General features: G+C 44.1%; 1 protein-coding gene across 1 annotated transcript in view; it reads left to right on the plus strand.

Annotated features, from left to right (window-relative positions):
* Positions 1–15,376, plus strand: part of HUNK (hormonally up-regulated Neu-associated kinase) — a 109,841-nt gene extending 94,465 nt beyond the window's left edge. Inside the window, exons 9-11 of the mRNA XM_077118829.1 lie at positions 3,347–3,394; positions 8,051–8,231; positions 11,940–15,376. Of these exons, the coding sequence (XP_076974944.1) occupies positions 3,347–3,394; positions 8,051–8,231; positions 11,940–12,598 (888 nt within the window). The 3' untranslated portion in view covers positions 12,599–15,376. The remainder of the gene's footprint in view (positions 1–3,346; positions 3,395–8,050; positions 8,232–11,939) is intronic.
* The last annotated feature ends 10,503 nt before the right edge of the window (positions 15,377–25,879 follow it).

Consider the following 25,879-nt stretch of genomic DNA (forward strand, 5'->3'; position numbering starts at 1 on the left):
ATGTCCTACCTCTAGTGGGTTCACAGCCACGGGAATGGATTAAGTTTAAGAACCTGTTTTTCTGGAGCACATATAGCTCCAAACCACCACAGGGTAAATACTTCAATCTACCGCAGACTAAAGTGGGTGTTGAGCTGTCAGTATCTGTAAATGCAATTGGAGCACAAGGAAGGGACCTCAAATGAGTATCAAGGCAGGAAGAGAATGAATCCAGGGAGATCCTGGGAGCTGAGAACGTCCAGTACAAAACCATCAGCAGTGTCAGCTGTGTCAGCTGAACCATTAATCATCCCAAGAACAGTTTCATGGATGTGGGACAGGCAGAAAATAGATTGCATGGATTTAGGGAGAGGGAAGAGAAGACGTGAAGGCATTGAGTATAGATCTCTGTCAATGACTCTGGCACTGAAGCGAAGGAATATAGCTATGGCTGGAAGGGTAGATGGGGTTGAGGGAGGTGAGGGAAGGGACATAGGAAGGAACCCCTCCTGGTAGGTAGGAGGCGCATGAATTTAGAGCAGCAGGTAGGCCTTTGCCTTGACCCCAGGTTGGATGCCTCTGGGATAAGGACACAAGTCAGCTTTTTGGAGGTTAGGGTTGTCCTATTCAGAAACTGAGCAGAAAGGTCACTGGATAACTTTTGGGCAGAAAGCAGAATAGTAGAGGTGGTGTAGGGGCCAAGACCATTCCTGCACTGTATAGCCAGACCCTTCCTCTTGCTTGCCTGAGGGCATCTCAAATCATGTCTTGAACCTGACTATCCTCCAAGAGCTGTCTCCAAATGGGACTCCCACCCTACCCAGCAGTACTGGGTGGAGACTAGGAGTCCTTCTGACCCCTGCACCCCCAGAGCTCAGATTAGATCATGCCCTTCCCTACATGGAACCTTCCAAGACTTAACTTGCAAGGCAGACTCCACCACTTGGCAACCCTTATCCAACCTCATCTCCCTATCCACTCCCACTCCCACCCCACTCCACCCCACACTGCCCCTGCTTCCCACTCTCTCCCTCCCACAATCTCCTTTCTTGCTTTTGGGCTCAGTGCCACAGGCCTTAGCACCTGCTCTGCTCCTTCTGGCTGACACACCTGCACGCACACTGTTCCCTCTTCCAGGAATGCTTATCCCATCCTCTGTGCCCAGTTGGTGCCTGTGCATCTTTCAGACCCCAGAGCAAGGTCAGCTTTTGCTGGGCCTCTGCCATTTCCTGACCTCTTCCATTTGGCCAAGTCCTTCCAGGCCAAGTGTCACAGCCTATTCTGCATCTTGGGGCTTGTCCCATTTACAGGTTTTTTTTTGTTATTTGGGGATTGTTTGATTAATGTCTCTCTTCCCTTCTGGACCAAGAGTTCCATCAGAGCAGAGACCATGTCTCTTTTGACCTTCATAGTACCTCTAGAGTCTACACAATGCCTGGCATGTAGTAGGTGCTCAGTAAATATTTGCTGGATGAATAAATGGAAGAATCAAGTGGACTTTCACTTGAGTCTCAGAAAATGAATAGAATTTGGACAAGGACCTGGAAAAAGAACAATATTCTATGTGGAAAGCCCACCCTGATCAGAGTAGGGGGTTCCTGCAGCAGAGCACACAAGTCCAGTATTGTCACCAGGTCACCATCCCCCGTCCCATCCCAGCAAGGAGAGACTGTCTTATAGCCAGCTACCTGTGGGTGGTCTGGTGCTGAGGGTCGGGGGATGAGGCAGGCAGGGGTCCAGAAACAGCCATTAGGTTCCCCACTCCCGTCCTCCATTTGCATCTGTCTCCTTAGGGTCTCAAATAATAAAGCAAATTTCAGTCACTGAGTGCCCCCAGGTCCTCCAAGCCGCCTTCCTGGCACCCACGTCCACAGCTGCCCTCATGCTCAGCCCCTCTGTGGTTGTGGGTCTGAAGGTACCAGTGTCGTGCTGGGAAAGGGGCCCCTTGTTTCATCCAGATTATTTTCCTCTGATGATCATTCCGCTTGGCCTGAAAACACATGTTGAACGTTTTAAAGATTTGTTGAAATATTTAATGGTTACGGCTTAAACAGGAACACTAATGGGAAAACAACATTTCAATTTTCTATGATCCATTTGTTTTCTCCAAATTGCAGCAATACTTCTGCTAATTAAATTACAGGCTATTACTAGATCATCCAACTTGTCTCCATTGGAACCTAGAGAGTGGAATAAAGCCAGTTAGAAAAAGTGTTAAGAAGGCCTGAAAGAGACCTGGGTTTATGTACAGGGCCCACTCGGAGCCCCTGTGTGTTTTGTTCCAGTTGTCATCAGCTGGTTCAGGAAAAGAAGCTTCCGAGCTGTCGGGAGGGAGAAGGGAATGGTGGATGAGGGGGTTTCAGACTGGCCTGCAAGCTGGCTGCAGAGTGGCCCAGAGTTCCCCAGGGAGGTCCCAAAACTGTCTGGAGTACGGATTTTAAGCATTGGCCTCTCAGCTCTGCTTGATTCCATTTTTTTTCCATCTAAGAGACAGTGGAGCTGAATTAAGTTGAAAAGACTTTCCTCTTGGGACACTAGTGCTGTAATTTTATGATTTAACCATTTTCTTGACCCCTTTTTCTTGTAAAAGGCAAAGACTATATCTGTGGATGTGGGCACATAGCTCATCCAAGAATGTCCATGCCGAGGGGATCCTCTTCCTAAAAGAGATGCCCTTGAAGACTGTGGGGTTCTAAGCAGGACAGTAATTTTTATTTTAAAACTGCCTTATTAAAGCCATAGAGCCAGAAGTCATTTTCTTTAAAGTCTTGAAATAATAAGGTTAATCTGTGGGAAAATGTAAAATAGACCCAGGAAGTATTCTCTGCAGGGGCAAAGTCGATACTGCAGCTTTGGAAGAAAATTTGTGCAGAGAGTGGCAGGGGGAGATTACATTTAAGGTTAAGATCATAAAATGTTCATTTGGTGTGTCTTGTTTCAAAATCCCAGCAACTTTAAATAAGGTTCGAGATCAGGTTAAACCACTGTCAGAAATCAGAAAGGCAGTTCCCTCTGAGGACATGGGGGCTGGGAGGGGACCCTGAGCAGCTTGTCTGGGGCTGACTGAGTTCAGTTCTTGCTCCATCTGCCATTTCCATGGGTGAGTGCTGGTTGGGAAAACTGAATTCGCTCATGTGTCTTGAACTTTGATAAAAAGCTTACTTAGGGAATCTGTTCAGTGCATACATTAGGACTTCTGCTGCCTGCTTCCATGACTACTTAGAAATTGGATTTCTTGTCTATAAATAATGAAATGGAGAATTAATTGCCTTCAACCAGAGCTGCAGGGAAAGTTGAAGTGGGTGGGTTTAGGGAATAAACAGCAGGTGCAGATTCTTGAATTGTCGAAAAATGTTGCTTTTCATAGGCTTCCCTGGAAACCTGGACAAGAGACCTTGAATTCCATGCTGTGCAGGTAAGAACTGAGGGAATTACCGTCTGTGTTGGAGTTCTCCAGAGAAACAGAACTAATACACACATGCACACACATTCACTCACGTATTAAGAGATTTATTGTAAGGAATTGGCTTGTGTGATTGTGGGAGGTGGCAAGTCCAAATTCTATGGTGCCATTTGGCAAATTGGAAATTTGATAAGAGTTGAAGCCTTGAAGCCAAATTTCTTCCTTCTGGAACCGTCAGTGGTTTGCTCTGAAGGCCTCCAGTGGATTGGGTGAGACCCTCCCACATTATGGAAGGAACTCCTTTACTTAGAGGTGCTCATTCTGTCTACAAAACACCTTTCCCACAACATCTAGGCCAGTGTTTGACTGAACAACCGGACACTGTAACCTAGCCAAGCTGCCCATAAAACCAGCCATTGCATTGTCCTAAAAGGTTGACTCCGAGGCCTCGGGCTCTGCATGCCTTCCTTAACCTGACCTAAAATATGCAGAATCCTATTATGAGTAGGCTTGCTAAATGTCACAATCCCTTCTGATCAGATTTCCTAGCTTAATGGACTGCTTTTTTTGTCTCGTAATAACTAAACAACCTGGCCATGCATTTGTGTTTCCACTTGCATGAGAAATGAGGTTTGCAGTAGTCCAGAGTTTCCCAGCTCGGTGGCCTAATTTAGGAACTAAGCTGCTTTCTCTCAACTCATTTGTGTCATTTCTGCCGCAAAATCAGGCCTCTGTGGCTTTGCCCTATGTGATGGGCAGCAAGGAAGCAAAACCAACCAGCCACTGTACCTAGGTCTGTGTGCCACCTCAGGCATCTGCACTTGGTGCCTGGCTCCCCTCTGCAGCAATCCCAGCCCAGTAAGGCTCACTTGTCACCAAGGGGACATCAGGCTCCAGGATATTCATGCCAGGCTGTGCTTGGAAGAGTGAAGCAAAGAAAACATCTTCCACTTACCTCAAGCTCCAAGACCTCCTCTGATGAGTGAATCATCCTTTTCTTCCGTTAATGAAAGGAAAAGCAGATTTCATGGGCAGCACTGTTTCCTACAGCGTGGGGTGATGAGAAGGTGCAGCAGCGTCTGTCCTTGTTAAGTTGATGCATTTAGGGGTCATAGGATGAAGCAGCAGGTGAGATGTAGGTTCATTTTATAAACCACCCCCACCCCCTGCCGTGAGCTGGGCAGGACCCACCTTTCGGTTACAGACAAGAAACACTAATCTTGAAGTGGAAATGACTTGCCCAGGGGCACCAAACATGCTATGGAAAGAGTCAGGAAGGAATTCCGGACTTCCACACTGCCGAATCACAGATGCAGGTGAAACACCCACCAAAGCAAAGCCAGGAAGCTGGGTGGAGGCCTGTGGCTCTTTTTGACCAGGGTGGCCACTGGCACAGTTGAAAGAGTCCAAGGCCCCACCCCTGGGGACCAGTGCCCCTCCAAAGATGCGATTCCTCTCTTCATAGGCTGCTGGAGCCTGAAGATACCCCCTCCAGAGCCCAGTGAACCCTCACCTCCTGGTGTCTCTCTCTCTGTGGTCAGGCAGTACACAATATTAAAATAGTTCTTGGATAAATGATCCTTGATGAGCCCACATTTTCAAAACGTCCAGGAAGCTGTTTGGCGTGGGGCTTGCATCAGCCCTTCCAGGGGTCCCTTCTTTGGATATGAGCTCTCCATCTCTCAGAGAAGCTGAGCTTTTGGAGGGGAGAAAGTGGTTCTGCACATCCCTCTCTGAATGTTTGAATTTGATTATTAGCCTTCCTGAAGGAAACTTGGCAAGTTTCCTCAGTTGCAAAGAAGGTGAACACACCAGGGTGCTGCATTTGTGAAATTGGGGGTGGTGGTTGGGGCCATCAGGGTGCAAAGAGGATGAGCCCAGAACCCAAGGGCTCGTATTCCATGCTCAGCCCCCTGGCAGCCCATGCAGGGGAGAATCAGAAGGAAGCCAGAAAATCCTGGGTGGAGAGGGGAAAATGAGGGGAGAAGGGGGGATGTAATTAGTCCCTGTGAAGATCTTTTGCTGTTACATAAGACAATTTAGCATCCTGCTCCTTAGGAAATTTCTTCTGGAAAAAATAGGCCATGCAAATTAAAAGGTATAATTGGATGATCGGTTACTTTTTGTAAGGTTTGCCGAGAGGGCTGCGAGATTGGCTGGCCACAAATAAGTGCGTTTTCTGTGGGCTGTTGATGACCCAGGGAGGGTCCCCCAGAGGGAGCAGCATGTTGTGAATTCTTGGCATCACCTTAGAAACCAATTTCTATGAAATTGTTGAGTCTTGCTGGATGGAGAAGGATATTCTGGGGAGTGTGGAGGAAACGCTAGGGTGCAGGGTCCTGGGATTACGTTCAATGAGGGGGAGCCTTAGCAGGGTGTCTTGGAATTTTCAGGAACCCATTCTTCTGCTTCCAAAGTAGGTTTTCTGCTCATTGCCACACACCCCCTTTGTTGGTTACAGTAGAGAGTTCCAGAGCCAGGCTTGGTCTCTTTCCACAAAACTCTCTCATGCCTTATATACCCCTTGGTGTTAATGAACTCTCTCTGGAGAGTGACGTGGCCCCCCGAAATCTTGCATCTTGATCCTTTAGCTTTGCAACCCCAAAGGAGGGATAGAAAGGAGAGTGTGAACCCATAAAGCTGAAGCCAGTCCAAAGGAGGGTTTGCTCATTGTTTATGAAGTAATCCTAAAAAGGACCTGTAATTTTGTTTTCTCTTCCAAATATTGATTTAAACTGTATGACAAAAATTCATTTGATTTTATTTCCTCCTCCTCTTTAAGATGTTCACAGGTAGAAATGATGACTTTTGCATAAAAATAGAGTGCACAGAAGGAGGAAATTCTGCCAGACTTTTCAGGAAAGACTCCCGCTGAGCCTGAGGTGGGATGGTGTGGGAGAGCCTGTTCTCCTTCGCCTAAGAGAAGGTGGCCTGTTAGTGTTTCTTAGAAGGAAAGGAGAGGGAAGCACGGAGGAGTGTGATTGGCTGCTGCTAGGACCACGGTGACCGAGAGCACACAGCCTCCTTCCTAGCTCCTGGGTCACGTGTGGATGGAGCCCCAGGAATCCACGGCGTCTCTGCACCTGCCTCCGCCACTGTGCCCTCTTCACCATGCATGCCATCTGGCCCTGCCCCAGGCTTCAGGAAGGCAGTGTCAGGTCAAGGACAGAGAACCCCAACTTCTGAGCTGCGTAAAGTTGAGTTTTCCTTAGGCTCCTGGGTGACTTATGTAATCTCTCCAGGCTGTTTTGCTGTCTGTAAAAGGGAAGAGCAGAATTGCCTTATAGTGAGAAGCCTGGCGCTCCATGTATCTTCAGTAAAGGCTAGAGGAGCTGTTTCCAAGCCGAGGAAGGCGTTTTCAGGGTCTTTACCTCTCCTTCCCACCCCAACACATCCATTAAGGACAAGCCACCTCAGCTGAGGTTTAGATGTCCCAGTCACTGTTGACTCTCGTGGTGGCACTTAAGGCTCTATGTGACACTGCCCATTTCTTCCCTGCTGTTCTTTCCCACTCAAAAACTGGACATAATGAACCCAAATTCATAAAGGCTTTGAAAATTCTCATTAGAAGGGGTTGTAAACATGTAAGAGGATGTTTCCTTGAGAAGCTTTTCAATAATGAAATATACACGAGCTCTCTTGAATTGCAAATGCTCTTAGAAGTTGAAGACAAAAATGTGAGAATCTGTTTTCCTCACCCCTGGTAAGGTCAGGGATGGAGTTGGCTCTGCATCAGTGAGCATCACACGTGGTCTTTAGGGTCAGAAAAGAACTTTGTAATGGCATCATCCTTCCCAGAAACGTGAACCCAATTACTTTTAATTTGGTTTGATTTCCACTGGCACTTTTCCTTTCTTACCTTAGTAACCACTGAGTTATGCCAAAGGATGTGGGATTGAAGGTTTATAAAATAGACACACTCACTCTCATCAGAGAGATTGCAGTTTAGTTCAATAATGCATGACTTACAGCAAAAACAGCTAAATATGTGCCAATTTTAAATACACAAATAAGCGCTCTTATGACTAGGAAATGTAAAAAAAAAAAAACAGTGAATCACCCAGAATGGTTCCGTACCAGGAATAATTGTTATCGTGTTGCATTGGACACCTCCTTGGCTCAACAGAACAGACAAGGATTGATGTTTAGCTGGAAGCAGTTAATGCCAAAAGTTGCCTTTGCCTAGTCACTACTGTGGGCAGAATCTTAGGGATTCTTTCTTTAAATACAGACAGATTTCCAGAAGTCCAGATCTGCTTTGCCTTAGTTTATTCAACTTGTTCCAGAGCAATGGCCCTGCTAGGGCTGATATTACCTTGATGGAACACCTTGAAACAGAACGGTTCAGGAAGCTGGGAACTAGCAAAGCCTGCTTACTGCCTGGGGTGAAAGGACAGGAACTCCTCCCTGGAGCTCTACTGTGCCTTAGCATTTCCTTCATTCAACCCAAGGTTGAGAGTATGGTTTGAAAGCTGGAGTTTCTCTAATCTATTTGGGATGTGTGTGTGGAGGGGCGCATGGGCTGGGAATCGAACGTGCATCTCCCCCGTGACAGGTGAACAGTCTATTACTCATTCACCTGTGCACCCTGGATAACTTTTTAAAAGGGAAATCCCACTGTATGTTCTTGTATGTGTCTGACTAGGTATGTTTTGTCTCGATTCAAAGGATAAAAAGCCCAAAGAACAAGAGAAAAGAGGGGATTTTCTTCATCGACCATTTTCCAAGAAGTTGGACAAGAACCTGCCTTCGCACAAACCGCCGTCCACCTCACTCATCGCACAGATCCAGAACACCAAGGCTGTGCTCAAGGAGCGCAAGGCTTCCAAGTCGGGCTTCCCCGACAAAGGTGTGTCAGCCTCAGGTGGTTTCCCAGGCCACATGTGTTGAGCTGTGCATCTGCCATGTACCTCTTATAGGGGACGACAGTGTGGCCTCTAGAAAGAGATGATTCCTGGTTTCGGCGGGAAAGCAGAGCTCACACACCCACAGTAACCTGAGAAAAATCAAGGGCCAGACCTGTGTAGGGAGGATTTGATTCTGGAGAGATTGGGGTACGTGGCATTGCAGGAACAGAAATTAGGGTACACTGTATTGCAAGAGCCAAGATTGGGGTACGTGGTGTTGCAGGAGCAGAGATTAGGGTGCACGGTATTGTGAGCTAAGATTAGGGTGGACAGTATTGGGAAAGCAGAGATTGGGGCACCCAGCACTATGGGAGCAGAGATTGGGGTGCAAGGCATTGGGGGAGTAGAGGTTGGGGTGCATGGTATTGTGAGTCAAGATTGGGGTACATAGTATTGCAGGAGCAGCAATTGGGGTGCACCATATTGCGAGAGCAGAGATTGTGTTACATGGCATTGCAGGAGCAGAGATCAGGGTCCATGGTATTACAGGAGCATAGATTGGGTACAGGTCATTGGGGGAGCAGAGATTGGGGTACAGATCATTGGGGGAGTAGAGATTGGGGTGCAGGGCATTAAGGGAGCCTTCACCAGTAAGGTGGACCCTGACAGGCACTGAAATCTTGGCACAGAGGTGAGGGTTAAGCTACCCAAACCTGAGTTTAAATCTCAGCTCTCTTGCTTGTCAGGCCAAGTTCCTTAACCTCTGAGGATTTTAATCGGTCCCTTATTTGTAAAAGGAAACCTACTTACTGGGGTTGTTGGGTGGACTGAATGAGATGCATAGTTAGGTGTCTCTACCCAACCCAGAATCCAATATATCACAGTTAACCGATAAATGTGAGTTTTTCTCCCCGAGAGGGGCCTAGAGGAGGTGGAGAGGAGAGCTTACGGTGGGGTGCAACGCAGACTTCACATCCAGGACACCCGAGGGGAAAAGAGAGGCGTGTCTGGGGGGGAACGGTCCCCACAGGAGCTGGATGTGTCCTGAAAAGCAATACGAGATGGAGTGGGGTCTTTTATTACCAAAGGGGCTGCAAGAGATCCTTGAGTCCAATGCCCTTGTTTTAAATATGAAGAAACTTGAGGGTCAGAGAAGGGGAGTGTCTAACATCAACCAGTGGCCCTGGGGAAATGGGAAGACCTCAGGGAGATGAAAAGAGCATCACCACAAGTGGGTCCTGTCCTTGCTCAGGAGATGAACACTTTCATTCGATGCAACCTGTTCTTTAGATTTCAGAAAGGCAGTGGGTCTCGATGGAGGACCCTCTGTTGTGGATTCTCCTTTCTGGGTTGTAACCGGCAGCCAAATACGGACCTTTGACAGTGGCACGTTATGGATAGTTGGGTTAGCGCTGCATTTTTTTGGGTGACTTTGCCACCCTTGAGGTGTAGTCCATTCCCGGGCTCCCTGGGAACCTCTTGGGCCAGCTCTAATTGAGTTTGTATCTTTGGGTTTCTCCTTCATCCTGGGATTTGAGAGCATATTCGTTTAGAAGAGCCCCAGAGCCTAAGCACCAACTTCAAGCACTTACTGCAACAGGTACCATCTCAAGCTCTTAAATCAACCCCATGAGATAGATATTATCACCGCCCCGATTTCTAAAGACGAGATAATTGTCCAGAGTCAGACAGCCAGCAAGTGGCAGAGTCCAAGTTTCCACCGGGCAGTTTGGTTCTAGATTGTTCTCTCCTGACCAGTATACCCACTGCCTCACAATTAGGAATGAGGAGGGACCAGCAAAATGGGCTGTGGCATGGTGGTCGTAACAAAGAGGAAACCCAGTGTGCTTGGCTGCTCCTGAAAATCCCCCCTCCCCACCAATAGGCAGCAGCTCATAACCACAGCAGGCTCCATGAAAAGTTAGTTTCTGGATGAAACATGCTTATGACCCAGTTGTCTTCTCTGAAGAGTATAAAATGTTGTGGTAGAAAAAGGGAAGCCAAATGGAACTTGTTCTGTATGAGCTCGCTTTATTTCCCTCAGCTCCAAATTTGCAGGGGCTTCCCCATTCTTTTTTGACACAGTTTGCCAACCTAGCTTCCAGCCTGTGCCACCTTGAAATAGAAACTGTGGCGACTGGCTCGTTGCCTTAAATCACTAGATGAAGAATGTCCCACCCTTGTTCAAAAACGGATGAGGCTACGGTAAGATCTGAAGTCCTAAAGGAAAAGCTCTTCCCATTGTTGGTTGTCAGAGCACCAAATGTGCGAATCCTCGGTAAGTTTGGGGGATAAGCCTTGCGGGGTTTTGTTGACGCTCTGTTGAGTCTGAGCATCGACAATTAATTTTTTTTTGTTCAAAGGCTCTTTGGAAGGGTCCAGAATTTTCAGCAGCCCAAAAGGGAGTAGATGTCAAGCCAATGCCACAAGGCAAATCAGAACCAAGGAGACCTCCTGTCTCCAGCCTTCTGCCCCTGCATTCTTGTTTGTTTAACTTTTTTATCATAAAATATAACGTATATACAAAGCAAAGAAATAAAAAAAGCAGTAGTTTTCAAGGCACTCTTCAAAACGTAGTTACAGGACAGATCCCAGAGTTTGTCATGGTTTACCATACGATCGTCTCAGATTTTTCCTTTTGGCTGCTCCAGAATATAGGAGGCTAGAAGGAATAAATACTTTTTTACCATCACAATAAATACTTTTTTACCAACACAATTGACTTTTTTTTTCCTTCTTTTTTTGTGAAAAATAACACATATCCAAAAAAGGATAAATTTCAAAGCACAGCACCCCAATTAGCTGTAGAACCTATTTCAGAGTTTGACATGGGTTACAAGTCCACAATTTAAGGTTTACTTCCATCTACTTTAAGATACTGGAGACTAAAAGAGATATCAGTGTAATGATTCAGCATTCATATTCATTTGTTAAATCCTGTCTTCACTGTATAACTCTACCATCACCTTTGATCTTTCCATCCCTCTCTTTAGGGGTGTTTGGGCTATGCCTATTCTAAATTTTTCATATTAGAAGGGTCTGTCACTAATATGGGGGAGGGAGATGGAACTATCTGATGTTCTGAAGAGGCTGGACCCTCTAGGTTTTAGGACTTATCTGGATCAGGGACCCATCTGGAGGTTGTAGCTTTCTGGAAAATTACTCTAGTGCGTGGAACCCTTGTGGAATCTTATATATTGCCCTAGGTGTTCTTTGGGATTGGCTGAAATGGTCCTGGTTAGGGGTTGGCAGGTTATGACAGGTAGCAAGGTCTAACTGAAGCTTGGATAACAGCAACCTCCAGAGTAGCCTCTCGACCCTATTTGAACTCTCTCTGCCACTGATACTTTATTAATTATGCTTCTTTTCCCCCCTTTTGGTCAGGTTGAAATTGTTGATCCCACAGTACCAGGGCCGGATTCATCCCTGGGAGTCATCCCATGTTGCTAGGGAGACTTTCACCCCAGGATGTCATGTCCTATGTAAGGGGGATGCCCTTGCATTCTTAAAGAGAGACTCTCTGGGTTTCCGGAGGGGGGGGGGGGGCAGCAGGTACTGCTCTTATTCTTCTGGAGTAGCCAGGGTTGTTGGCTTCCTGGCCCCAATGACATCCGTTGTGTAATACACTGTCTCTGGAAGGCAGAGAGAAGGGTTGTATGCACTGTTGATGGAGCTGTTTACATGCTTTCGTTTGTTTTCTTGGTGTGCAGATCCCTTCAGCTGCCGCAATATTTTCCGTAAAACCTCTGACTCCAATTGTGTGGCTTCTTCTTCCATGGAGTTTATTCCTGTTCCACCACCCCGGACCCCCAGGATTGTGAAGAAACAGGAGCCCCACCAGCAAGGCCTGGGAAGTGCTGGCGTCCCCCCCAAGGAAGAGCCCCTGATGCTCGATATGGTGCGTTCTTTTGAGTCTGTTGACCGCGATGACCCAACGGAACTGCTGTCCCCATCTCATCACTATAGGATTCTAAACTCACCGGTGAACTTGGCTCGCCGGAATTCCAGTGAGAGGACGCTTTCTCCAGTTCTGCCATCCGGAAACTCATCACCTGTCCGGACCCCCTCGCATCCCACTCTGGTCTCCTTTGCTCACGAAGAAAAGAACAGCCCCCCAAAGGAGGAGGGTGTGAGCTCTCCACCTCCTATTCCCAACAGTGGCACCGCGCAGCCCTTGGGGAGCCCCAACTGTGTGAAAAGCCGAGGCAGGTTCCCCATGATGGGCATTGGGCAGATGTTGAGGAAGCGGCATCAGAGCCTGCAGCCCTCTGGGGACAGGCTTCTGGAGGCCAGCATGGCCCCACTGCAGCCCATGGCCCCCGTGAGCCTCTCCTTCGACGTGGCAGAGGGGGTCAAAGGGCAGTGTTAATCTGGGCCAGCGAGATTCTGGGTAATCTCAGGAAAGCACTGGAACAGAGCTCCATGCATCTGAAGATTCGGAGGCCTCCAAGGAGCATCATCTCCTCGTGTATCCCCTCCTTGCAGTTTGTCTGCCCCAACTTTGGAATGGCCCCAAAGCCTGCATGGCTGAACCTCACCCAGGGACCCCCAGAGATGGCAGGACTGGCAAGAAGAGTTGGTATTGGTGCCGCCAGTTTCTATCGTTCATTCTTCCTTCCTGCCACGCAGTGCCCAATGCCCCACCAACCTCAGCTGGACTTGGGGGATCAAACCATGCATCGGCCTTCTGGGCCACCCCAATTGCACAGCTAGTTTGGAGATGTTGCTTCACTTTGTGCCTCTCCACAGATCGTCCTGTTCACAACAGCTGCCACCGTCGTGTTGGAACTGACAGCTCCCCCAGAATGGCTAATCCACTTGCTTCACTGCAGTTTCCTCCACAGCCCTTTCTTTTCGAGCACTAAATGTCTTGGAAGGGCTGGCAGGAGCTGGCTCTCTGGGACTCCACACCCTGCAGGAAATGGGGAGAAGCCACCTGCATAACCCCTGCTAAGCAGAAATGACAGCTGGAGAAGGACCAAACCCAGCAGCGGGAACCATCAATGAAAGAAAAGCACAGCCTAAGCAAGATTCTGATAGTTTGTGTTTGTTGGTTTTTGGTTGAAATGTGCTTATGGCCTAATTGTCTTATCCGAAGAGTTTTTTTTCTTTTTGCAATGTCATTAGGTCATCCTAACATGATTTTTAAAAACATGGAGAGACGAGAAGCAACTCCACCAAACGTACATTTTCACGAGAGAATGCAACATAGAGAACTGGAAATCTTGCCCGGGTGTTTTGTTTTCAGTGGCTGCAGGACTACAGTAACTTGCAAATGTGACACCGTCGTACCCAGTCCTATGATCTTCCCCTGCTGTCTCAACAAAACCCCACTCCTTCCAGGAACCAGAGAATACAGTGACACTTGATTATTTAGAAAGAAAGGGATGGTTTGAGTGGGATTAGAATGGCAGGAAGGCAGCATTTCCTCTTTGCAATGCAGTTTCCAAGCTGCCCAGGAAAAGCTGTGAGCAGAACTGCCTCATGGGATCCTCCTCAAAATGGCGTGGAGTTTCCTCTTTGAGGGCAGTGGTATCCCTCCAACGGGATTTTAGTCCATGTTCTGTTTTTGCACCTTTTACCAAGGATCGAACCAAAGATGTGTCTCCGGTTTTGTGTCTGCATATCCCTGTGTATGTTTTGTGGACCACGGTGTTGTCTGACCTTGTCCAACTGGAGCCTGATGGAGGGAGCATCTCTGTATGTGGTCCAGGCCCTGGCATTTGGCAAGGGAGCCTTTGGTCATGAGCAGAATTAGGAAAAGTGGAGTAATTATTGGATATTGGAGATAGATTCGAAATGGTCTGGAGTCTTCAACTTTTGACCCAGTGCAGATGTGACCAGAAACCACCACTGTGACCACACTGGGAGAGTGTCCTCAGCCCGTTGATCCCAAAACAGGCCAAGGCCTTTGAGAAATGCTGGCCTGGTTTCTACTGGCAACCAGCCCCTGCCAGACTGCTGTGAAGTGGTTTTTCATAATTTCCTCATTTAGCCGGTGGTGACCCTGTTGGACCCCACAGCACTTACTGAACAAGGAGAGAACAGCTATTTGGCTGATCCCACAGAAGCTCCTGCAATGCCCAGTCTTGGTTGACGGGTAGGATGCCCTTGGCAAGACCTGGGTCCATATCTTCTCTCCCGAGGGTGTCACCCCAGTTTAGGGCACGTTGGAAAGAGGACAATTCTGAGCCTTTGGTGTTAAATCTCTTGTATGGCTTTGGACTGAGATCCAGAACTTTCCATTGAAAACAGAGAGTTTTAAGCAGGGAGAAGAAAAGAATCATCTACGACAGGCTGTTCTCTCCATATGAAGTGTTCAATTCTAGACGTGTGAAGAACACTTTTTTAAAGATGATTTCCAGCTGCAACTGCCCCCCTCTCTGTAAGGCCTCAGTGTGTGCCTCTGTGTTGTGAAGTTTTAGCCCTTTTTCCTTTTTTTTTCTTGTATTTTATTTTTCTTGAGGACGCAAGCGTTGTTTCTGTGTCACCGTTAGCTCCAGGAGAACATGTTTTCCGTTCCTCAAATGCCTCAAGCACAGCGGCAGACTGTTATCCAGCTAACTGACCACATTAAGAATTGGCAACTCGGGCGGGCCATGGTGGATCAGCAGGGAATGCTTGCCTGCCATGCCAGAGGACCCAGGTTCGATTCCCGGTGCCTGCCCATGTTAAAAAAAAAACGATTGGCAACTCAAACTGTGAACTCGGGTTTTCTTCTGAACCCAGTGAGAAATGACGGGGTGAGGAGGGGGGAGAAGCTGAATTTTTCTGCGTGTGAGTCCCTGACAAATCTATGAAACCTAGTGAAAGTAGAAAAGTGAAATTCTTTAATATTTTATTATATTTATATGGCACATGTGACTATCCCTTTGGTAAGTATCCAGCACGTTGTCCATTTGACCCAGAACTTTTCTTTGTCAGTCCACTATGCCTGTAATTTCAGTCAGCCTGGAGTTACCAATGGAAATGATGGACTTGTCATCGTGTGAAGGGTGGGAGAAAGAGTCACTTCGAACTGTATCATGTCATTGGTGAGCCCTTTGTTATGTCACTGTTATTAAGTAGATGTACTTTTATAATGACTATGAAATATACTCCCTCCGCCCCTCACTGTGACTTTGTCATTTATTGTTGATAAATCTTAAAACATCGAGTACATTAAACAATTACCAAGTTCTTGGCCCAGGAACTGGCTAGATACAAATGGGAATTGTAGGACATTTGGAGCCCTTTTTGGCTCCAGCATCCCTAATTCAGTTCACTTGTAACAGGTATGCCTACAAAAAGTATATCTGACTGATGTATTGCAAATGGCAGTTCAGGCCAAGCCTGTGTTTTTCTTTCTGAGGGTATCAGGATGGCCCATGGAGACTGAAAATGGTGCATTAAGACTAGCATCGGTGAACATTACGAGATGATGGGTGGCACAAGGAAAGTGTTGATTGGTTGTTTGGATTGTTTGGGATTCATTCCTAATGGTTCCCCAAAAGTTTTTCACATGCACTGCCTTGCTTAAACCCTAGCGCCACTACCCTCGCCCTGTGCAGTGAGGGAATTAAGTCTCAGAAGGTGGTATGGCTAGAAAGTGGAGAGGCTTGCTGATTCCATGACACCAAAGTTCTCAGCAGTCTAATGGAAGGGGGAAAACATGAGTATCTAGTTTTGATGATGTTTTTTTTTTAGGAACCATAATACTTACTATAGGAAGGGACCTGAGATTATCTGGTTCAACCCAAGCCTTCTTAAAGATGAGAAAACCAGGGCTCAGAATGGTTCAGTGTCTCTCCAGAGCCCTTGAATGAGCTACTTCCAGAGCCAGTCTGGGGTAGAGGGCTCTTCATGTAGAGAACACAGAGAAATAGAGAATGTGGCTGCCATAGCCAGAGAGGAAAGTTAACAGACCCAGCTGTTGTTACAGTAGGGGGTTTTGAAGTTTCAATGAGGTTTTTGCATTATTTGAAAAAACTTTTATGGTGGTTATATATATATATATATATATAACATAAAACATAAAATTTCCCATTTGAACCATTTTTAAGTATACAGTGTAGTGGTATTACATTCACAATATTATGCTACCATCATCACACCCAGTACCAAAACTTTTTCATCTCCCCAAACAGAAACTCTGTACCCATGAGGCAATAATTTGCCATTCCCCTTCCTCCTGGTCCCTGGTAACCTTTAATTTACTTTGTTTCTTTGCATTTTTAAGTCATTCTCAAAATTATTGTATACCAATTATAGGCATTTATGATTTTTTTCCAGGACTATCAGCTTAAGTTTTAAGTTCTTCAGGGTGTTTTGTCTCTATGCTATTAAATTGAATTCTCACGGCAACACTGGAGAAGCAGATCAGGTAATGCCCTGTTTTAAAGAAAGGGAGACAGAGGCCTGGGAAGCCTCATCAGGTTAAGTGACCAGCTCGTGGCAGAACCAGGTCTCAATAGCTTCCGGAGATTCTGAGCCTCATGTGCGTTCCACCATCCAACATCGAATCTCAAAGCTGGAGAAAAGAGCAACCCTGCATATCTTTGTTATCTGCTTTTGCCATTAAAAGGCAAGTGGGTTTTAGTAGATTCAGTCAATAAAATATTTTTTATATAGTCATATATCTAAGTGAGATAAATGCAGAAAGAATGCGAGACTGATTTTTGTTTGTTTGGGGAGGGGTGTTTTTGTGGAATTCTCTTGGTTATCATATTTGGTTTCTTTGTTGGAGCCTCTATGTGCTACAGGCACAGTTAGAATAATTCAGAGCAGTACTGGGATCTGGTTCAATTTAATGTCATCACTTTTCAATGAAAGGAGCGTATTTCCTGAGCAGTAAATGAGTGTATTATTTCTGGCAGCTGTTTTGTCAAGGGAGCTTTCAGACATCTGGTTCCAAAGACGAATGGGGAATATATTTGTACCTTTTTTTTCGGTGGACATGTTTTCATTACATGCAGTTATCTCTTAAGATTTGATAAATGTGGGTACCTAGGGACTGGGGGTCAGAGAAGGTTGGGGATTGGGCTTTGGAAGAGAAGGTGAGGAGCCTTTCGGCCTTTGCCATATACGTCCCCAGGTATCCACATTCGAGGTGATGTGCAGATAATAAGGCAATTTTTAGGAGCCACCTCTGGGAGTGTAGAACAGCTTCATGTGAGGCATATTCAGGAATCAATTGGAGATAGGTGATTTGAAACAATGATGGGGAGGATTGTGGCAAGATGGTGGAGTAGGCAGCTCCAGAAATCAGTCCCTCCATTACAACAACTGTTCAACAAGCAGGAGTTGTCTGAAGCAAGTATTTCGAAACTCCAGAGTCCAACAGAACATTGTGCAGCAAGCGTCCAGGGAAGAGTGGGAGGCAGAGGCTGGTAGATGATGGTAAATACCACTGAATTGCACTCTCCTTGTGGTGACAGCTGTCACTCATCCCCCAACCTCACGGCAGGCAGCAGTAGGGTACTGGTGTGGCTTGCTGGTACTAGAGTGGGAAGTGAAGACTTGGTTACCCAGTGTCCATAGGTATACAGTCCAGGCACTGGCCACTGGTTTTGATTAGCTACTTCAGATCACTGGGGGCCTGGCTCTGAGGGAGATCATTCTTCCAACCCATTCTGGACAGAGGTGGCTGAGGAGGCTTTAAGGCTATAGGCTTCCTCAGAACTGTGAAGGACAGTTGAAGGGCTGCATTTCCTGGACAAGTTTGGGGAGCCTTGGAAGAAGTTCCTGTGCCTTTCATGGCCCCTTCCTTAACCCTTCCCAAGGGCAATTTGAAGCCAACCAGTGCTCCTTTTGTGGGTATCTGGACTTGTTTCTTCTGGGAAAGATTGACTTGGAAAGCTTTTCTCCATCCTGTCCGCCTTCCCAGAATTTTCCCTCCAGAGAAAAGCAGCTTGAGACAGCCAAAGCAGAGTAAGAAACCACTGAGTCTGGCAGCTCTTGAATCTGGCAGCCTGGAGCAGAGGCTTACCTGCTTTAAGTCCTGCAGAGGAACATCCATGAGGCGGAGGTCTGTCTCCTGGGAAGTGGAGGGGATGTTCGAATTCCTGTAAACAGGGCAACTCCTAAGGCCACTAGCAAGCACCAGCCAAGGAGAAGACACAGCCCTAGAAAAGACAAGGGAGGGCCTTGAGCTAACCTTGATGGGAAGAATGAATTCCAAAGGAGAACACCAGTCCATGCAAAGCCTGTCTGTAAAACCTGTGAGAGGTGTTGTTTGTTTGTTTGTTTTGTTTTTGCTTAGGTTTGCTTGGTTTTGTTCACTCCTGGCTCGAAAGAAAACCTCTGTCATATTATGAGCTGGATGCAAATTCAGGAAGCAGACATCTCAGGGAATAAATTCCAGAGGTAATATTTTAAAATATTAAAGTGTACAGTGTGCAACAAAAGATTCCAAGACAAACAGACAATGACAGCCCATCCAAAGGAAGAGGATAAAGTTCAGAAAGCATTAATGAAGACCAGACTGTGGACAGAGTCCTTTAAAAAGGACAAAGACTTTTAAAAAATCATCAATATGTTCAAGAAAATGAAGGAAAATACAAAGAACTAAAGGATATCAGGAAAACAAAGAATGAACTATATAGGAACCACAATAAAGAGATGAAAAATTTTAAAAAGGAACTAAGTGTTACTACTGGAGTTGAAGACAGAACAACTGGAATGAAGAATTCCCAGGAGGGTATCAGCAGCACATTGGAGCTGACGAGGAAGGATCGGTGAACTTGAAGAAAAGACTGTTGGAATGATTCAGGCTGAGGAGCAGAAAGAAAAAAGAATTTAAAAAAAGCAAAATTAGCCCAAAAGACCTGGGGACACCATCATGCATGCCAATATACACATCATAGCAGTCCTAGAAAGAGAAGAAAGGGCAAAAGAAATGTTCAAAGAAATAATGACAGAAAACTTCCCAAACGTAGCAAAATCCTGAATACTTCAGAATGAGTATACATATCCAAGAAGCTCACCAATCATGATGAACTTGAAGCAAACCGTGCCCTGTCACATGCTGATCAAACTGTCAAATGCAAGTGACAAGAAGAGGGTACTGAAAGCTGCAGGAGAAAATCAGTGCATTATGTACAGAGGAGTACCAATTAGATTAAGTGTTGACTTTTCATCAGAAGCCATGAAGGCAAGCAGGTAGTGGGTTGAAATAAAGTGCTGAAAGAAAACAGTTGCCAATCAAGAGCTTTATATACAGTAAGATTTTCTTTCAAAATGAGGGAGGGATTAAGACATTCAAAAATAAAAGTGAGGGAGTTTTTTTGCCACTAGACCTACCATACAAGAAATGCTAAAGGGAATTCTTCAGACTGAAAGATAAGGGCACCATATAGTGGTTCAAGGTGGCACAAAAATATAAAGACCTCTGGTAAAGGTACCTGTATAGGAAATAACAAATGCCAGTGTTATTATATTGTAGTTTTTGGTATGTAACTCCATATCTTGCTTCTTACAGGTGCTAAAGGCAAATGCATAAAAACCAATGATAGATCTATAGTTTGTACCTACAATGTACAAAGCAAGTACAAAAAAAGATGAGGAGGGTCAGCGCATTGGTGGCTTAGTGGCAGAATTCCCTCCTGCCATGCTGGGGACCTAGGTTTGATTTCTGGTGCCTGCCCATGCCAAAAATTAAAAAATAAAAAGATGAGAATAAGGGGTACAGGAACAGTATATGTGTATGCTTTTGAAGTCAAGTTGATATTTAATCGAATGTGATTGGTATTTATTTATTTAGGATGTTAAATTATGACCCTATGGTGGCCACAAAGAAAACAGGTGAAAAATATATCCAGAAAGAAATGAGAAGGAACTCAAGGTACAATTAAAAAAAAAAAATGACACATGAAAGTAGGCATTAATGGACAAATTGAGGGGCAAAAGTATAAGACTTAGAAAGACTGAATAGCAAAATGATGGAATCAAGTCCTGCATTATTAGTATTTACTTTAAATGTAAACAGACTAAACTCTCACAGACAGAGATTTACAGACTAGATAAAAATGCATGACCCAACTATATACAAAAGACTTACCTTAAATTCAAACACATATTGTTTTAGTTTGCTAAAGCTGTGGGAATGCAATATACCAGATGCAGAATGGCTTTTAAAAAGGGAATTTATTAAGTTGCAAGTTTACAGTTCTAAGGCCATGAAAATGTCCAAATTAAGGCACCAATAAGAGGTTACCTTCACTCAAGAAAGGCTGATGCCTCCAGAACACCTCTGTCAGCTGGGAAGGCACCTGGCTGGCATCTGCTGGGGTCTTTGGCTTCTAGACACCTCTCTTAGCTGGGAAGGCACATGGCAACCTTTCACTTCCCATTTCATCAAGGTCCCCCAGGAGCATTTTCCTTCTGCATCCCCAAAGATCTCTGGATGTGTGGGCTCTGTTGGCTCTTTCCAAAATGTTTCTCTCTTAAAGAGCAGGAGGGAATTCTGTGCAGAAATGGAAATGCAATCTTAAAACTTATTACAAAGCCACAATAATTAAAACAGTATGGTTCTACCACAAGGACAGACATAGAGACCAATTGATTGAATTAAGAGTTCGGAAGTCAGTCCTCACATTTATGGCCAACTTATTATTTTTTTTAACTGTTTTTATTGTATACTATAACATATATACAAAGCAAAGAAATAAAAAGGAATAGTTTTCAAAGCACTCTTCAAAATGTGGTTACAGAATAGATCCCAGAGTTTGTCATGGGCTATCATATACTCCTCTCATATTTTTCCTTCTAGCTCCTCCAGAATATAGGAGGCTAGAGGGCTTAAATACTTTTTTTATCACCACAATCGACTTTTTTTTCCTTTTTTTGTGAACAATAACATATATACAAAAAAGCTATAAATTTCAAAGCATAACACCACAATTAGTTGTAGACTTTGATATGGGTTACAAGTCCACAATTTTAGGTTTTTTACTTCTAGCTGCTCTGAATAGTGGAGACTAGAGGAGATATCAAATGTAATGATTCAGCATTCATATTCTTTTGTTAAGTCATATCTTCTATGTATAATTCCACCATCACCTTTAATCTTTCCATGCCTCTCTTTGGGGTTGTTTGGGCTATGGCCATTCTAAATGTTTGCTATTGGAAGTGTCTGTCACCAATATCGGGTAGGGAGATGAAACTGTCTGATGTTCTGGAGAGGCTGGGCTAGGTTTCAGGACTTATCTGGACCAGGGACCCACTGGAGGCTGTAGGTTTCTGGCAAGTTACTCTTGTGCCTGGAACCCTTGTGGAATTTTATATATTGCCCTAGGTGTTCCTTAGGATTGGCTGGAATGGTCCTGGTTGGGGATTGGCAGGTTATGACAGGTAGCAAAGTCTACCTGAAGTTTGCATAAGAGCAACCTCCAGAATGGCCTCTTGACTCTATTTGAACTCTCTCTGCCACTGATACTTTATTAATTACACTTCTTTTCCCCCTTTTGGTCAGAATGTAATTGTTGATCCCTATGGCTAACTTATTTTTGAAAATAATAATAGTAATAATAATATTTTACATTTGCATAGTGCTTACAGTTTACAAAGCACATTCACATTTTCTCATTTAATCCTCACAATAACCCTGTGAGATAGGTGTTTTAATACCTATTTTAAATGTGAGCAGACAGACTCAGAGAAGTGAAGCAACTTGTCCAAGGTCATTCAGCTCAGAAAGGGCAGAGATGAACCTGAGAAATAATGAAGGTCTTCTGACCCTACATTAAGTTCTTTCAACTCTGTATATATGAACTTTTGACTAGAAATTCCTTCATGGAGACTGAAGCCTTGCGGCTCATCTTGGGGACTGGGGAGATGGGAGGAAAAAATCTGAAGGTCAAAACTCCTCTCATTTCATTCCCACTGCCTTCTCCTCCCCACTTCGTTGTTTCAAGAGAGGATTTCTGGCCAACTGACGTTTGACAAGGGGTAAAGACCATTCAATTAGGAAAAAATACTCTCTTCAGCAAATGGTGCTTGGAAAAGTGAATTTCCATATGCAAAAGAATGAACATGGACTCCTACCTCATACCATATACAAAAATCAACCCAAAATATATCCAGGACCTAAATATAAGAGGAAGAACTATAAAATTCCTAGAAGAAATTTTAGAGAGGCATCTTCAGGGCCTTGTGTTATGCAATGGTTTCATAGACTTCAAATCCAAAGCACAAGCAACAATAAAAGAAAAAATAGATAAATGTGACCTCATTAATATTAAAAGCTTTTTTGCATCAAAGGACTTTATCATGAAATTGAAGTGACAATGGGAGGAAATATTTGGAGACCACATATCCAATAAGAGTTTAATATCCAGAATATATAAAGAAACCCAACAACTCAACAACAAAAATATAACCCAATTAAAAATGGGAAAAACTCTTAAGTTGACATTTCTCCAAATACATACAAATGGCCAAAAAAGCAGATGAAAAGATGCTCAATATCATTAGCCATTCAGTAAACGTAAAAATCACAATGAGATATCTTTTCACACCCATTAGTATGGCTACTGTTAAAAAAAAAAAAGAAAAAGAAGAAGAAAATTACAAGTGTTGCAGAGGATGTGGAGAAATAGAAACACTCATTCATTGTTGGTCGGAATGTAAAGTGGTGCAGAAAGCTGCTCTGGAAGACGTTTTGGCAGTTCCTCAAAAAGTTAAGTATGGGATTACCATATGATCTGGCAATCCCACTTCTGGGTATATACCCCAAATAATTGAAAGCTAGGACTCGAATAAATATTTGAACACCAATGTTCATGGCAGTGTTATTCACAATTATCAAAATATTGAAGCAACCCAAGTGTCTGTCAACTGATGAATGGATAAACAGTTGTGGTATGCACACACAGTAGGATATTATCCAGCCATAAAAAGGAATGAAATTCATTCCTGATACATGTGACTTCATGGATGAAACTTGAAGGCATCCTGTTGTGTGAAAAAGGACAAATATCATATGATCTCATTGATATGGAATAATTAAAATAAGCAACTCATAGACTCAGAATCTAGAATATACGGTGGGTGTAGGGAATTGGGTGGAAATAGGGAATAGAGAGTTAATGCTTAAATTGTAGAGTCTCTTTGCAATTATGGGAAACTTTGGTAATGGATTGTGGTTATGGGAGCACACGTGAATGTAATTAACAGCAAAATTATATATTGGAATGTGGCTAAAAGGGGAATTTGGTGTTGTGTATAGGTTACTAGAATAAATTTTTTTTAGAAACCCAACATTGAACACTAAATTAAACCATGGACTACAGGATCTTTACAATTATACAAATGTGCTTTCATCAATTGTAACAAATGTACCACACCAATGCAAGATGTTTATAATAAGGGAACCCTTTATTTTATATATGATTTTTCTGTAAGCCCACAACTTCTCTAATTAAAAAAGAAAAAAACAAAGCAAAACAAAAAAAACATAAGGTCAGCACATTGCAACAAGGACAATGTCAAGAACTGCATTATTTACAGGTGAGAAACAAATGAATGGCTCTGAATTAAGGGAGGACCTAGTTACACAGTGTTTGCCCTATGGTGAGATGGCTCATAAGCTATTTGAAAGAAAAGACTTTGGCTTATATCCCAAACCTTCAGGAACAAAAATGAATATATCATTTCTTGGTCTTGTTACCATAGCCATCTAGAAAAGGGCACATTGCAAACCTGTATCAGGAATAAGATTATGCAATAAATTCATGGCAGGTCTGAGACAGGAATGCCATTTCACAACTCCTTCATTAGAGTTCATCTCTCCTGTGATAACTAGTGTTTGGATAGATTAGATTTTGTTATGTCATAAATTAAACCCCAAATCTCTATGACTTGTTTATTTCTTACTCACACAAATTTTAATGGGGCTTGACTGACTCTGGAGGAACTGTGTTCCATGTGGTGTCACAGGGATTCAGGCCACTCCACTTTGTGCTCCGATCAACTCAAACTGAAGCTTCTATATCTGCTCCAGCAGAGGAAGTGTGAGCTGGAGAGTTTTTTTCAGATAGTCATAATTATGGACATTAATGTTTCTTCCATTTTAGGGAAGATACAGATGCCTGGCATGAAAGGTCCCCTAAAATTGGACTGGCCTTTCCCATTGTAACACAAAGATAGTCCCTTTTAATGCGTAAGCATTACTAGTGCTAAATAAAGAGATAAGCACAGTTAAATTTTAACATTTCTTCTAAGAAGGCAAAGAAAAATAGCAATATTTATGTACTTCACAAATCTTACAAATTTTGTCTCATATGCTGAATTCTATTAGTCCTTTTCTAGCAATTTAATTACAACCAGAAATTTCTTTTTCCTTTTGGAGTGGAATTCTGCCTTTCCTTAGAAAGTGCTTTTCCTCTATGTGTTAAGTCTTTTCCTCTACTTGCTAAGCACTGTGCCAGATATCTTCAAGTATATTTTTTCATTTATTTTAGAGATCTGCAAAGTTTTTCTGTAGATGGCCAGATAGTAAATATTTTAGGCTTTGTGGGCCACTGTGCAGTTTGGCCCATATCTTTTTATTTTTATTATTATTTTTTACAATCCTGTAAAAGTCCTTTCTGTAACTAGTAGCCATACAAAAACAGGCCACAGCAGAATTTGTTGATCCCTGATTTAGTCTTCACATTAGTCCTGTGAAGCAATAACATTTTCTCTATTTTACAGATAATTTCATGTAACTTGCCCAGTTCAGACAACCAGGACTTCTGCATTCATAGGCTACAAATGATCATTTTTAGGAAATGAACACCTGGGGAAAAACAAGAGCTCCTTTGTGGTTTCTGGGCTAGTAGACTCTCTGAGTTAGTTGATAGTAGTAATGGACTGGATGAGAGTCTGTTGAAAGGTTTTACCATAAGGGAATTTGGAGGTGGAGGGAAATCACTGGTTTTACTCTTTGCCTTCTTGAATGGCTTTTGGTAGATTCCCAGACTGGCTGCCATCCAAAGGCATGATGATGTTTCAGGAGCAGCAGAGGAGGAGAACTGAACTGGCAGGGTTCTGGCATTGCCATTTAATCCCCCTCTTGGATTCATCCCTGCCATCCTCTATCCACAACCAGTATGCCCCTGGTACTCAAGCCATATCTCATCCCACCTGTGAATAGCCTCTCGAAAATGAGCTCTTGCTTGCTTGACGAGAGGAGCTTATTCAATGTCTTAGGCAATGAGTTTGAATCCAGAGCAGATGTGAAGATGAATGGTGCCTCGCAGACAAAGCATTTCCATTACAGCCGGATGATGTGGTATCGCCCTGCATTGGGTAAGCATTCCCTCTGCTGAAAGATGAATTGTATCATGAGTCTGAGTTCCAAGCTCATTCAGAGTCACTCCCACCCACTGCTGCTTCAGTCTCACTGAAGCAGTCTCACTTTCGGAGCATTCAGTTCAAGTCAGAGAATCACAGGTACCTTGGAGGTCACTCATGGCTGGAGTTCAAGGCTGTCCCCAGGAGTTCAATGCTATCCCCAAAGACTGCCAAGGAACATATGGATTCTTAGGGTAAGCATGATACTTGGAGAATGTTCTTTATACTCACTACTAATTTAAAGCCTTTTTACTTGAAACTAACACATGTTCTATATTTAAATGCAAAATCAGTGTTCATCTTGTGAGTCCAGCTGTCACTATCCTCTCTGCTTTGG

Source organism: Tamandua tetradactyla, chromosome 10, assembly GCF_023851605.1.
Source record: "Tamandua tetradactyla isolate mTamTet1 chromosome 10, mTamTet1.pri, whole genome shotgun sequence".
Lineage (NCBI taxonomy): Eukaryota > Metazoa > Chordata > Mammalia > Pilosa > Myrmecophagidae > Tamandua > Tamandua tetradactyla.